A 13634-nucleotide genomic window follows, 5' to 3' on the forward strand; every position below is an offset into this window, starting at 1 on the left:
TTCGGGTCAATCTGAATCAGAAATGGGTCGGGTTCGGATCCTAATTTTCGACATGAAAATTTTCGGGTTGACCCGAAAAACTTGAGAATACCCGGAATCCTATAGTTCTCGACCAAAATAATTTTTTTCGTTATTTCAGTAATTAATGTAAAAAATTATGTGTTTGTTACACTAACAATTTTTTTAGTATATGATAATTTAAATAAAACTTATATAATGTATAATAATATATATAATATGAAGTTGATGAAAATAAATAAAATACTGAAACTGATGAAATAACTAAACATATCCAAACTGAAACATTTATGAAGTGAGGAGGAAATCTGAAACTTAAACGGCAATTCAAAACCTTAATTTAGGCTTTATAATATTGAAAACGATATTGCGATGACAAGTTTCCCTCTTAAGCTGCCCTTTAAAGGATTTATGTCTGCTGATGATTGAATCCATTAAATTGACTGATGTAACCTTCAACAACTATTGACATTATTAAAGTGAACATATATTTTAAATTTTTTTCTATACAAAGATTTTTCAAATGCAGAGATTTTAAAAAATATTGATCCTAAAGAATCTAAAGTAAAATAAATGAAAAATAAAATTTTGAAGCATTTGAAATCAACCATCTAGATTCATTTTAGTCATTTATAAATTGTTAGATTTAGTCGGTTTTTAAATATAATGTAAATTCTCCGCATTGACCACCACCAACTTGCCACTATTTTCTTCCATCGCCACTCATCACCACCACCACCATTGACTACCACAATTAGGGGTGTCAATTTCAGGTCATGGGTCGGGTTCGGATCTGACTCGGCACTATTCTGGTCAACCCGAATCCGACTCGTTTTTAGAAGTGAATCGATTTTTTAGACTCGAACCCGACCCGACCCGTTATCCACTGAAACACACGCAGTTGCAGGTCGTCAGCGACGGGTCGACGGCTGGCGCGCTTGTAGCCGGCAGCCACGAACAACGCGACGAGAAGCAGACGGGCAGCGTCGAAACGGGATGCGGTGGGCAGATGTGTAGCGGCGTGGCAGACAAGCAGGCAATTTCACAGCGTGCAAGCAGGAAGCTATGCGGCGGGCATACCGTGACGATCGTGACTTACGAAGCGATATGGGACAGCTGGGGTCGCAACTCGCGACACACGGACTCGCAGACGCGGGATTGTCCTCGGGCACGACTCAGGCAGCTTCGATCATGCCTGGTCAGGGCGGGCAGCGGGTCATTCCAGGTCATTACTGGGTTTTCGGGTCAACCCGAACCTGACCCGATTTTGCAAAAGGGTCGAAAACCTTAACTCGAGCTCGACCCGGTTCGGGTTCGGGTCAACATGAACCCGAAATTTTTGGTTCGGGCTCGAGTCGGATTTTCGGGTCTTGTCCGATATTGACACCTCTAGCCACAACCTATCGTAGTCGTCGGGTGTCACTTCCACTGCTACCATCGACCACTAGTCGTTACTATCGTTATACTTAACATTGTATTTATTTTACTTCAAACTAGATAAAAAATAATTATTATTTGTATTTGCTTTATACTTAATTAAATAATTTAAAATGTTTTAAATATACTATATTCATTTTACGCTATATTTTTTTCCAAGCAAATCAAAGAGACTCTTAGTGGGTTGTCCATATCTTGAGTTTGGTAGTATTATTCTTATTATGTAGATTTGATAAATTGTATTAAAAAAAAGATGTAACTGATAAGAAAAATGACATTAAATATAAAAACTATGTCAGCATAGTTTGATAAATATGCTTTTACGCGGCTATGAGAGGTGCACTGTCGCCACATATCATAAAAGTGGAAAATTATTTTTAAATTTTACTATAATTTAAATTTTACTATAGTTTTTATTTTAATTTATTATATATATCTTATAGTACTAATGGAATATATGTAGAGATTAGTTATACTTAATCTTTGTTTAATAATAGGGATTATTTCTTAGTAGGTTTAGTGAAAGAGTAGTTGAACAATCCCTTTCTTACATATGCCTCTTTGTTCCTTTGTTTTTCTTAAATAGATTGTTAATTATGCTAATTCCTAAGTTTTCTTGGTTTATAAGGGATATATTAGAAGTCAAAGTCACCATCAAATTAGATAGAGAAATTGGAGGCCTAATATATCTCTATGATATGATCATCTGAGCTAATTATTCCTTTTAGTTGCTTTTTAGTCTCTAATCCCATCAATTATGTTTGATAAAGTCTAAAAGTTGTGCATGAATTAGATTTGAGGGATCAATTAATTGGGTTGGATTAGTGTATGGGACATAGACAAGACATTAATATTGAGAAATTACATATAATGTTGATTTGACCTATTTCATAGTATTGATTAATTCATAATTCTATTAGTTTTGTCATTTGCAGATCGTTAAAATCTACAATTAATTAAGATATACATCGTTGTTTAAATTTGTTATTCAATTATCATTTGATATAGAGCTCAAGCTCTCACATGCTTTTATTTGGTCTATCTTGCAGTATGGGTAAGTGATTTATCTGGTTGAAGCAAGAGTCCCTCAGGATGCGTAAGTGCTTCATTTAATTGAGGCAAGTTCTCCTAAAGTTGAGGAAAAATTATTATTTGCGACGTTCAGATGGACGCCAATTCGTATGTGCCACGTCATCCAATTCACTGTAAAATATATTATAAATTGTTTTTCATTATCCATTGGACAATATATATTAATCATGTTTTTTTATTAAGCCTATTAAATTGTTTTAGTCAAAGTTTTTGTAAGTATAATATTTGATAAAATTTAAAAATATTTGAGAGGTATTGTGATGATCAATATGCTCATTAAAAATATTCATACATTGTCAATCAATTTTCCCATTTTCAGATAACTTTTATCTGAAAAAAATATTTTCAAAATAAATAACACATGACATAGTAATAATAAATAAAAAGAAAAATATAAAATTAAGGAAAAAAAAAATATAAATATCAAAATGTCCCAATACAAGATAGCCAATCGTCAACTTTGGAATGGTTTAGGGGCAATTTAAAAGATATATTGCATCAGAAAGCCCAGCCCACAAAGTCCACTGCCAGAAAACACTTTCGTGGTGATCGTGTGATTTGCTGATCTTCAAATGAAAAAATTATTACATGCGGCAATGTCTGTTGTCATTTAGGGGTGTAAGTAAGTCGAATCGGCTCGAGTTTGACTCATTTATGGGCTCGCGAGCTGAGCTTATCGAGGCCACGAGTCAAACTCGAACTCGAGCTCATTTAATAAACAAGCTCAAGTTCGAGCTTGTGAGACTCGGTTCATGAGTTCGCGAGACGGCTCGAATAATTATTAATTTTTTAAAAATATTTTTATTTTATATAATAAATTTAAATATTTAATAATAATAATAATAATAAATGTTTAAAATAGTTAATAATATAAAATAAATTAATATTTAATATTTAAAATTAATAATAAAGGTTTAAAATATTTTATTACAATTTAATACTTAAATATTTAAATTAATTAATAATATTTAAAAAATCTTGCCTAGGCTCACGAGAACTCGTTTATAGTGGGACGAGTTCGAATTTAAGCTCAACTCGAGTTCTAACTCGAGCTCGATACTTTACAATTGAGCTCGACTAGAAAGACTTGACTCCAACTCGATTGGACTCGTTGCACCCTAGCTGTCGTGTCCTCTTCATCCTTCATTCTCTCATTCCACCCCTCGTCGAAACCTTGACGGACACACGTAGGGCTGCAAATGAACCGAGCCGAGTATGCGAGTGTTTATGTTTGTGTTCATTTAATATCAGGTTGTTCAAGTTTGGTTTATCTTTGTTCGAGCTTTATTGTTTGTGTTCATGTTTGGTTCATTTAAATTAATGAGTGTTCATGTTCGGTTCATGTTCGTTATATTATTTATATTTAATAATTATATAATCAAATATTAATTATTTTTATCGAGTTTATTCACGAGTTCAAAATTGAACACTAATCGAGCTTGTTCACGAACTTCAAATGATGTTGTTCGCTAATATAAATGATCCGAACACATTAGTGTTTAAATTTGCTTATTTAAAAATAGAGTATCTAAAATATTGATCAAATTTGTTTGTTTAGTTAATTAAACCATCACAAACAAGCTTTAATCAAACCTAACAAGAGTAGCTCGTGGAACATTTGGTTCGCTTGCCGCTCTAGACACACGAGGAAAGGCTTTTCCTATCTCCTCCGCCGCCGAAGGTCCGAAACTCTAGCATGGTGAAAACCCAAGAGATTCTGACGTCGGCATTTTCTACTGCATCTCTTCTCTATCCGGACTACGCGCATTTTCAAGGGATAGGTTTTTATTGATTTCTACAGTCACTTTCTCTCATCGCATTTTTGTGTCTTCAAGAATCGGGGTCAGAAGAGATTTCAGATGAGATCCAATTCTTTCAATGTATTCCTGATGATGATGATGGTGTTGAATGTATCGCAGGGGGTTATTACTTCATGCTTTGAAAGATGATTTGGGTTCGAATTTCTTAGTTCTGGTCTCGAGATTGATAACATGTAGTTTAGTTCCAGGCGATGCAAATCAATCTGACCTGATTTTCGTGTTTTTTTTTTCTGAGTTCTGCAGGAGGTTCATAAATTTCCTTTCCTCAAATATACAAAGAATGGAGAGAATGGCAGTTCAAATGCATATTGGTTGGATGCTCTTCTTTTTGGGAACGTTTTGTTTGATGCAAAGTTAATGGTATTTTCTTTTTAAATTCCTTACCTCAAATTATAATGTAACGACTTTGCAGTGATTATTATATCAGATCTAGCGTTTAATCTGAAATGTAGGTTGTCTTGCCGCCATCAAAAAGGCCGTTGACTCACCGCTAAGATGCTTGGCATCCAGGTATGGCTTCCCCTTATATTATTTAGGATCCCTTATATTATTTATGATATGTTTGGAACAACTTTCTTACTAATTTGCTTTCCAGGCTGTTGATTTGAAAATATTTTCAAATCTAAATAAGATTTATTTTGAAAAGCTTTGATGGCTTATTATGTAAATGATTAGGGAGATGATTACTTTTCTAATTATGTTGAATTCATTGGAAATTTAATTGTTTCATTAATTAGGAGATCTGATTATTGCATAAATTGGAAGATTTAATAAGCATGATTAGGAGATCTAATTTGTGTGATTAGATTTTGTCATATTATAACATTAATTAAAGTATCCTTTATATTAAAAGAAAAAGGATAAGCCGAGCAAGCCAACCCTATAACATCCATAACTTATGTCAGCCATATGTCTTGATAACCATACAACACCCATCAATTAAAAGATGTGCGTGACATACATAGCCAACCGACCCTTTTATTAAAGTATCCTTTATAGCTTTTGTAGAATCTTGGATGAGAGGAAAGAGTTCTTCCTCTTCTTGATCTTGTTGGGAGAGGAGGCGGGAGAGAGGCAGAGTAGCAAATCAGATTTTCTTATTGCTTAAGTCTTAACCATATCCTATTACAAGTACCTAAAGTTCCTATTTATAAGCACAAAATAGCAACACCAAAAGTTACACTATTGGCTATACAAGCCATACAAGAAACCTAAACAAAATACAATCATAAATCTAAGACCAATATTCAACAATCTCCACCTTGGTCCTAGAATTACAGAACAAAAAATATATGTTGTTCACAAAGAACAGCCCGACCGGTCTTCCCCACCAATTGCATCCACCGGACGGTTTACAACACCTCAAGAACTACTCCACCACCTTCTTGAGTTTCCTGCTTCACAAGCTCTAGCTCCACCTTCCGACAGATCTTCTCCTGTCGCACTGCGTCCCGAGCACCCCTTGTGCCTCGCTTCCGCGTCCTGTGCATCAACCCGTACCCTGCGCCCTGCTCATCTCAATCCCACGCCCTGCGCCTTCACCGTGTATCCACCCGTGCAACTCTCATCACGACTTCATATATGAATATTCCTCAAAAGTATGAAAAGCAAGCAAAGAAGGAAATAAGAATCCCTCAGCAGATAATGTCAGGTCTCCCATGTTATTGTAATGAGCACCAACAAAACAAACAAGAAAACACTCCAAAGGGGGTAGCTCAAACTTGAATCAGAGACTGCATGAGAACAAGATTCATTTTCATTCTCGCCAACTGTATGAGAAGACCTTCCGTATAAAACAGGAATAAGGGGCGGCTTCACTTCGCCACACGATTCAAAATTACACAGTGAATTGTTTAAGGAGATCAACCATGATTCAAAGTTTCCAGAAAAAGATTCATTGCCATTCTCTCCTTCTGTTTGAGGATTGTTTGTCTGCATCCTGAAAGTATCTAAGAAGTCTTTCATTTTAAGTTGGCCAAAATGCTGAGTGAATCTACAAGGCGTTTTGGTGTAGGTGAGCCTTAAACATTCGTTCTCGTCCCAGATAGTGATGTTCTCAAAGTGTTGGATTTTAGACCATTCATGAACTCCATTTCCTTCGTTGAAGCATATCTTCCTCATCAATTCCTCTTTGCAACTTATTCGGACGTAAGTGGCTTCTATGTTTTGTGTAGAAAACCACCTTGGAAGTGAGTCGGCATTGAAGTCTTTCCAATCGATACCTTGCAAGGTACCTGTAAGCTCCACCAAGTTAATTCTTGGACAGTCTTCTATCTTAAGTCCTTGAAGTGCCGGAAGTCCCGATATCCTCTCCAGGTAAGAGATGTTTCCAATGTCAATGATTTCTAGATGAGGGAGGTTGTGCACCTCTTTTAGGAGGAGTTGGTTAGCCTTACATATTCTTATTCTCTTCAAAGAGTTAGCTACATCAGATAGGAAGGGAAATGACTTGAGCTTTGGGCATGCATAAATTTGTAAAAACTCCAAACGAGGCATCACAAGTATCTGTTCGCCCAAATTACTCCACTCTTCCCAGCTATCCATATTTTCAAAGCTCAGTAGCTTCATTCTTGGAAAGAAAGACTTTGGATATGCACCATTTTCTATGTTGTTTCCATTGTTATTTGTATAGAATTCTGGGCCAATGCTTTTTATTGATGATGCACCGTCGATATAAAGTTCTTCCAAGAAAGGCAACAATCCTAATCCATCAAGTTGTTCGCAATTGCTACAACGAATTATTTTCAAAACTCGTACAGTTATTGGAGGAAAGTTTAATAGCGGAGATCCCAGCCAACTTGGTAGCTTGCGTCCAAAATAGTTGGTAATTTTAAGAAATTTTAGTTTGATTGGAGGGCGGAGATCCTCAAAGACCTCTTCAATTCTGTCTAAATCTTCTCTACAAACTTCTTCATTAGAATCTCTCTCTGAGCAACTCAATTCGAGTTCTATGAGGTGTTGTTTGTCTTTGAGGGCAGCTCTTTTTGCTTCTGACCTGTCCAACACCCTCTCCAACTTGAACAAATCTAATCGCCTGGTGGCAAGTTAACATGATCTGTTAGTTCTTAAATTCAATTGAAAAAAAAAAAAAACAGAAGAAAGATTCTCATTATATAGATTGTAAGTTTGAAATGTATGTGTTTTGTATATGTCTGCCATAATCTGCTTGATTATTAGAAAGTTTTGGTGTATAATAGATAATATAGTTAGTCTTTTTCTTCTAATTAAATAGATTATTTATGTATACATAGATAATTAAAGAACAAAGCAAGAGTAAAATTTGATTAATAGGCAATTCAAACCTTAGTTCCGTGATTGTCTCCAGCTCCTTAACAGTTGATGATTCCCGTGCAGTATCCTGATCTGGAGGCACAATGAATTCAAGAAGTTGTAGTTTGTTCAAATTTCCCACTCCATGAGGTAGATGATCCAATGCAGAACCTTTAGTTGTAAGAGAACATAGATGATGCAACTTCATAATGCATGAAGGAAGATTACGGAGGTTTTCACACTCAGAAACATCAAGAATCCTCAAAGCATTGAGGTTTTGGATTGTTATGGGCAACTCCTTTATTGGAGTCTGCGATAGGTTTAGGTACCTTAGCAGCTTGAGGGAACCTAGAGATTCAGGCAACTCTGTAACTTTAGTTCCTTGGAGCCATAGTGTCCGAAGATAACGAAGATGATTGAAGAGGGCATTATCAATATTACAAATGGTTCTATTGAAGATCAAAAGGGTCCTCAACGACACATGTTCTTGTAGAGATTTGCAGCGGATGTCAGTCGCTTTGTCGGCATTGCCCATAAAAGAAAGTCGTCGTAGCTTCTTCATCTTTCCATTGCATCCATAATTTAAAATTTCTTTTTCTTCTATAGCGACAAGATTCTCGTTTTGAGTTAGAAACTGAGAGAGTGAGTAGAAAAGGTCATGCATCTTAAAATAGGTTGCTTCCATATATATTCGATCAAGTATCACGAGGTTCCTCTGTACTAGAATTTTGAAATAACTCTCTGCAACATCATGCGATGATATATTCTTTTCATCATTGATGAGCCCCTCCTGAATCCAAAGGTTTTTTGCATTCATAATCTTAAAATATCTGCCTTTAGGAAACAAAGAACAATACAAGAAACATCGCTTGATATCCATAGGCAGGTCTTGGTAACTTATGTATAAAGCAGAGTTGATTTCATCAGGAAGCCCTTTCACCTCCCACGAGCTGCTCTTGAGAATAAACTCCCATGATTCTCTTGTTTTGCTCTGGCTGGACAACATCCCTCCTATTGCATTGATCGCTAGTGGTAGTCCGTCACATTTATTGACAAGTTCTATGCCGATATCTTTGAGGTTCCATTCGTCATCCTTTGCTTGCTGCTGCTCCGAAGCATGAAAAGCTGACTTGCAGAGCAGCGACCATCCATCTTCCAGAGGCAATTTCTGCACTTTTTGGAAGTGGACTGCCTTCATTTTATGTGCAACCTCTTCGTTTGTTGTGGTGACGAGCACCCTGCTTCCTTCTGCAACCTCCCTCTTTAGCAAGATTCTCAACGTGTCATTCCAAACTCTCTTCGTCTCCCACACATCATCCAACACCATAAATACCCTTCTGTCTTTCACGACATCGATAACCTTCTTACTGAGCGAGTCAAATTTGTGATAACGCTCACCATCTCCGGCAGCAGATGCTATGATGTTTCTCAATATATCATTTTCATTGTAATTCTGAGATACAGAGACCCACAGCTTTACCTGAAAGCGGCTTGCGATTATGTGATCATTAAGTACTAATTTGGCCAAGGTGGTTTTGCCAATCCCTCGCATTCCAACGATGGCATATACAAGAGGGTTGTCCCTGTCATCCACTTTGGTCAACAACTCGATTAAGCGCCGAGCATCTTCTTGTATTCTATTGCCCACTATATCTGAACTGACCACTGCAGGAATCGATGTTATTTGGCTCTCCACCGGACCAGTAGGTTCAAAGTTAGGCAAAAGCGATAATTCGGGTATTTGCCCTTTGATATCGTCATTCAATTGTTTATTAAGCCGTTGAAGCTCGACACCAATCCGATGATTGGATGCAACCTTCTTGAAGCAGGAACACTTGACAGGGAAACAGCAGCGTACCTTTGTAGACGAAGAAGAACTCGACTTGTCCTCCTCGTTGCTCGTGCTTTCACTATTATTGTCTTTGAGGGCAACGTATTCGTCGAGCAGGTCCTCGATGTCGTAGATGTCCTGGTTGATTTGGTAAAGCCATTGTTTCATGGCAACTTCCTTGATGTTTTTCTTCTCAAAGTCTTGGAGATAGCTCTGGATACGTACAAGGGTGACCTGAAGTGTCTTCACATCGTCTTCCAACCTTAACTGCATTGCTAGCTCCTCCTTTGCCATGTTGAACAAAGTCCCAAGCACCTTGGAAACAAGCGACTCGACCGCCGATTCCATCTCGATCGTTTGCCTATCTAATTGCTTGGATGAGCTCTGTTCGATCCAAGTTGACACTTGCACAGGGAGAGCTTCAGCTTCAGCTTCTCTTGGAATGCAGAGACCACAGATCTAACGCGTGAAAAATGCTTTTGAGACCAACCATTTATTGCATCTAATATTAATCATAAAAATATCTGCCTTATAATTGACATTGTCTGACGTTTTTCAGTGCACCGAATATAAAAATAATTAAAAACTGAGTAATCACATATATATTATTAGGGGTGGATGCAGGGTGGGGGCACTAGTGGTTTGTCCTATTCATGAGGAATTTTTATTGCGTCCGGTAAAAATATCGAGCATACCGAGTGTACCGAACGCATGTACCGAGCACTTTAGTGACGTGATGTTTTGTTATTGGCTTCCGAATGCATTCGGTAACCTGACAGAATTATTACTCATTCATGAGAGAGAGATAGAGAGAGAGAGGAGAGAGAGGAGAAACTCTTTGAGGAATTTTTCTCTGCCAATGAAGAGGTCCATGCTTTTCTTCTTTTCAAGGGTTGGAATTTGAATGCTGATTAAAAATTTTTAATTTACAAATTGATTTTATTTGTATCTCTTTTTTTAAGTATTCTATTTCATCTCAAGCAGATTTAAAAATAAATAAATATATATGGTAAAATTTATTTGAGTTTAAATAGTTTTAAGATTTTCAATAAAAACTTTTCATGCACTTTGAGTTTTGAATAAATTTTAAAATTTTCAATTTAAAAAATAAAATTTTAATTTGTCTAATAATTATTCAGTATTTTTTTAAAAAATTTAGAAGTAATTATCATAATCCACTATCTATTAAAAACGCACGTGCAAGAACCCAAAAAATAGCGGGTCGAGTCGGCGACTTTTCTTCATGCTACGTGGCAGCTAAAACATTGGTGGCCGAACGTAGAGGAGCGTACGTTCACTGGACCGAATAAAAGTCATCAAATCCAACCATGCATCTCTTTCACAATGATCACCAATCAATGAGTTGGGACCACCCCATTTACTCCCAACCAAACTTCAAACTGCACAGCACTTTGTATTCACTTGCGCCAACTAGATGGAAACCAAAGTCCTCCAAAATTATCTCAGGTGGACCAAACCCAGTCCTCTTACAAATCTAGCCATCCATTTTCTCTCCTCATATTCAATCCTCACCCTCCAATATCTGCTCTATTCAATCACTCAGCACAACTATAGTACTATATTGGCAAACCTCTCATGAAGCTTGCAAAATAACTTTCAATTAAAGATCTTGTTAGCCTATCATACTTTCTTGGTAAGATTAAGGGTCCATATGAGACTCTTAACAAATTCAAATTCGTTAAAGATCTATTTGAGACAACTGTAATTTTTTATAAAGATCATCTTAAAATTATTGTAAAGGAATTTTTTTTTTAGAAAACTATTGTAGAAAACATATTCCTAACACACATAAAAAAAAAAAACTATTAAAAATAGTGAATGAATTGCGGTAGTTGCGCTATGAAAAACAAAGCAGTAAGAAAATTATTTTTTGTGATTCAAATCCCCCCTTGCCTTTTCAGTGGGGCAAATTGTTGGTCTGATGCCAGTGGGTGGCCATGCTAGGTTCCGTCGAGAGATTAATTAAGCCGCCAAGTGCTCCATTCAGAGTGACAGCGGATAGATACCCGTTAAAAAAATTATGAGATAGAAAAAATGTGTTTGTTTATGATGACATATAGCCCATGAATGTATATGCACATTCCATGGCTGAAATTTCATCCATTATGTCATAAAGGTAAATGTAAATAAGGAAAATCATGACTTCCAAAGACCCAAAAAGAATATATTATGAATAGACTTTGAACAAAGAGTTCACATTAAGAATTATACGCAAGAAATATTCCCAAAAAAAAAAAAAAAATTATACGCAAGATTCAAGAAGTGGTGATTATAAAAAACGTCACGGTCAGTAATAGTAACTGCTATTCAATGCATTTCATCGAACATCACAATCATAATTAAATCATATGATTATAACAATCAAATTAATATCCATCTTATATTTGTAAAGCAAAAGTACTTTCTCTGTACACAGCTCACCTTGACCTATTGGTTGAGAGCTTATGCTTCACTAAGAGGTCTTGGATTCGAGTCTTTGTGTATGCGTGGTGTGTGTGAGTTTGCCTTAATTGGCCTAAATGTCCAAAAAAAAAAGTACTTTCTCTGTTGGGTAAAGATCAGGTCCCAGGTTCGAATCTCTTGGGCGGCCGTGACAGCCTTAAGTGTTAGCCCGGATAAATGATATGAGTTGGTTGCTAGGTCAATCAGAATTTACTCACTGCGAAACAGAGGGTTCCTCGTCCTGAATATCAAAAAAAAAAAAAAAAAAAAAAAAACTTTCTCTACACACATAGTACAACACCTATTTATTAGTCTCTATATACATTCTTTTACACGGCAAATACAAGTGAATCTTTTGCTTTTTTTTTTTTTCTCAAAGTTTATACTCAGTGTGTTCCTTAATTTTACTTTTCAGCTTGCAGTGTAAATAAATGTAGCAACCGTTTCTTCGGTTAGGAACGTGATTATCCAATATCTACTGCTAAATTCATATTTAAAAGATTAATATTGGGTTGGTAAATCAAATCTTTGTTTAAAATAGAGTTGATCATTTATCAATAATTAATGCTAAAAAATAATTTCTTCAACCTTACATTTTTTTTTTGTGAAACATAAGAGATAGCTGATCTTGGTATAAATTTTAATCATATAAATGTTGTTTTATGCAAATAGAAGTGTTGTGGGTATGAGTATTGGTGGAGGTAGAGAGATATAGAGTTTATCATCATATCTTTGTACAAAGATTCACTTCACATATAAATAAAAGAGAAGGGTATATTAAACATAAGAGGCTAGAACTTTTACACAAAAAATCCTAAATAGTGGAAAAACCATGGGACCTTGCCCATAAAATGAATCCACTAGTGTTTGTTGTTAACGACTAGTTTTAATTGAAAGTTCTCTCTCGTTACTTAGATGAGTAAATAACTAAAGGGGCTTGCACTTCTAGGAAATCTAACTCAGATCATAAAGTCCTCACAAAATGAGGGCGAAGTCTCTGGTTAATGTCTTATTCAAAATCCAATACGTATTATGAAAATTTGCCTCGGAACTTTAGAACTCTCCTTGACTACCCACAAAAGAATGAAAGGGGCCGCAGAGAAGCCGGGGCATGAATTTTACCAGCCCACAAATATGAAAATCTATTTTGATTTATTTTAATATGCTAATCTCTGCTAATGATTTACTTGAAAAATAATCTGATGAATGTATCTGATATAAGTAAATTTGAACTAAATGTGCATTTTATTTCATATGCTTTCGTGTATGAATATTACTTGTCATTAAGTGAGATGTCATGAATTATACATTTGAATGTTACAACACACCATTAAGATGATGTTCTGATTTCTAAGTAGACATTAATTGATTATACTGGCCTAGCCTTATGGAATTAGACTCAGCAGCTGATGATAAGTACCTCAAAGGTTGGTGTAACTACTTCATCACAATCTATAAAATCATGAACATGATGCAGCTTGATATAACGCTGGGTGATTTTAACAGTTTATACACGAATAAAAAGAGAAGCTAAGCAGGCTAAAATAAATCCTTCTATGGGAAATAATATTACTTTATCCTGTAATTAACCAAAAACCCATCATTCATCAAGGAAGATAAGAATCCAAGCAAAGAGCTAGAATAAGGAACTTCCAAGACCTGGGAGAGAATGTTAACCATCTCTCCAAATAATACCACAACAA

General features: G+C 35.9%; 1 protein-coding gene and 1 non-coding gene across 2 annotated transcripts; both read right to left on the bottom strand.

Moving 5' to 3' along the window:
- Positions 1 to 5221: 5221 nt before the first annotated feature.
- Positions 5222 to 5348, bottom strand: LOC114579105. Its single transcript, XR_003699958.1, has one exon. It is a non-coding gene; the product is annotated as a U11 spliceosomal RNA (small nuclear RNA).
- Positions 5349 to 5445: 97 nt separating this feature from the next.
- Positions 5446 to 10008, bottom strand: LOC110093682 (putative disease resistance protein RGA1). The gene is made up of 2 exons (XM_028692797.1): positions 7670 to 10008; positions 5446 to 7401 (listed from the first exon to the last, which is right to left on the bottom strand). Exons 1-2 carry the CDS (start codon positions 9814 to 9816, stop codon positions 6015 to 6017), a joined length of 3534 nt encoding a protein of 1177 aa, XP_028548630.1. The 5' UTR covers positions 9817 to 10008; the 3' UTR covers positions 5446 to 6014.
- Positions 10009 to 13634: the final 3626 nt, after the last annotated feature.

Source organism: Dendrobium catenatum, unplaced genomic scaffold, assembly GCF_001605985.2.
Source record: "Dendrobium catenatum unplaced genomic scaffold, ASM160598v2 original_scaffold_280350, whole genome shotgun sequence".
Classification (NCBI taxonomy): domain Eukaryota; kingdom Viridiplantae; phylum Streptophyta; class Magnoliopsida; order Asparagales; family Orchidaceae; genus Dendrobium; species Dendrobium catenatum.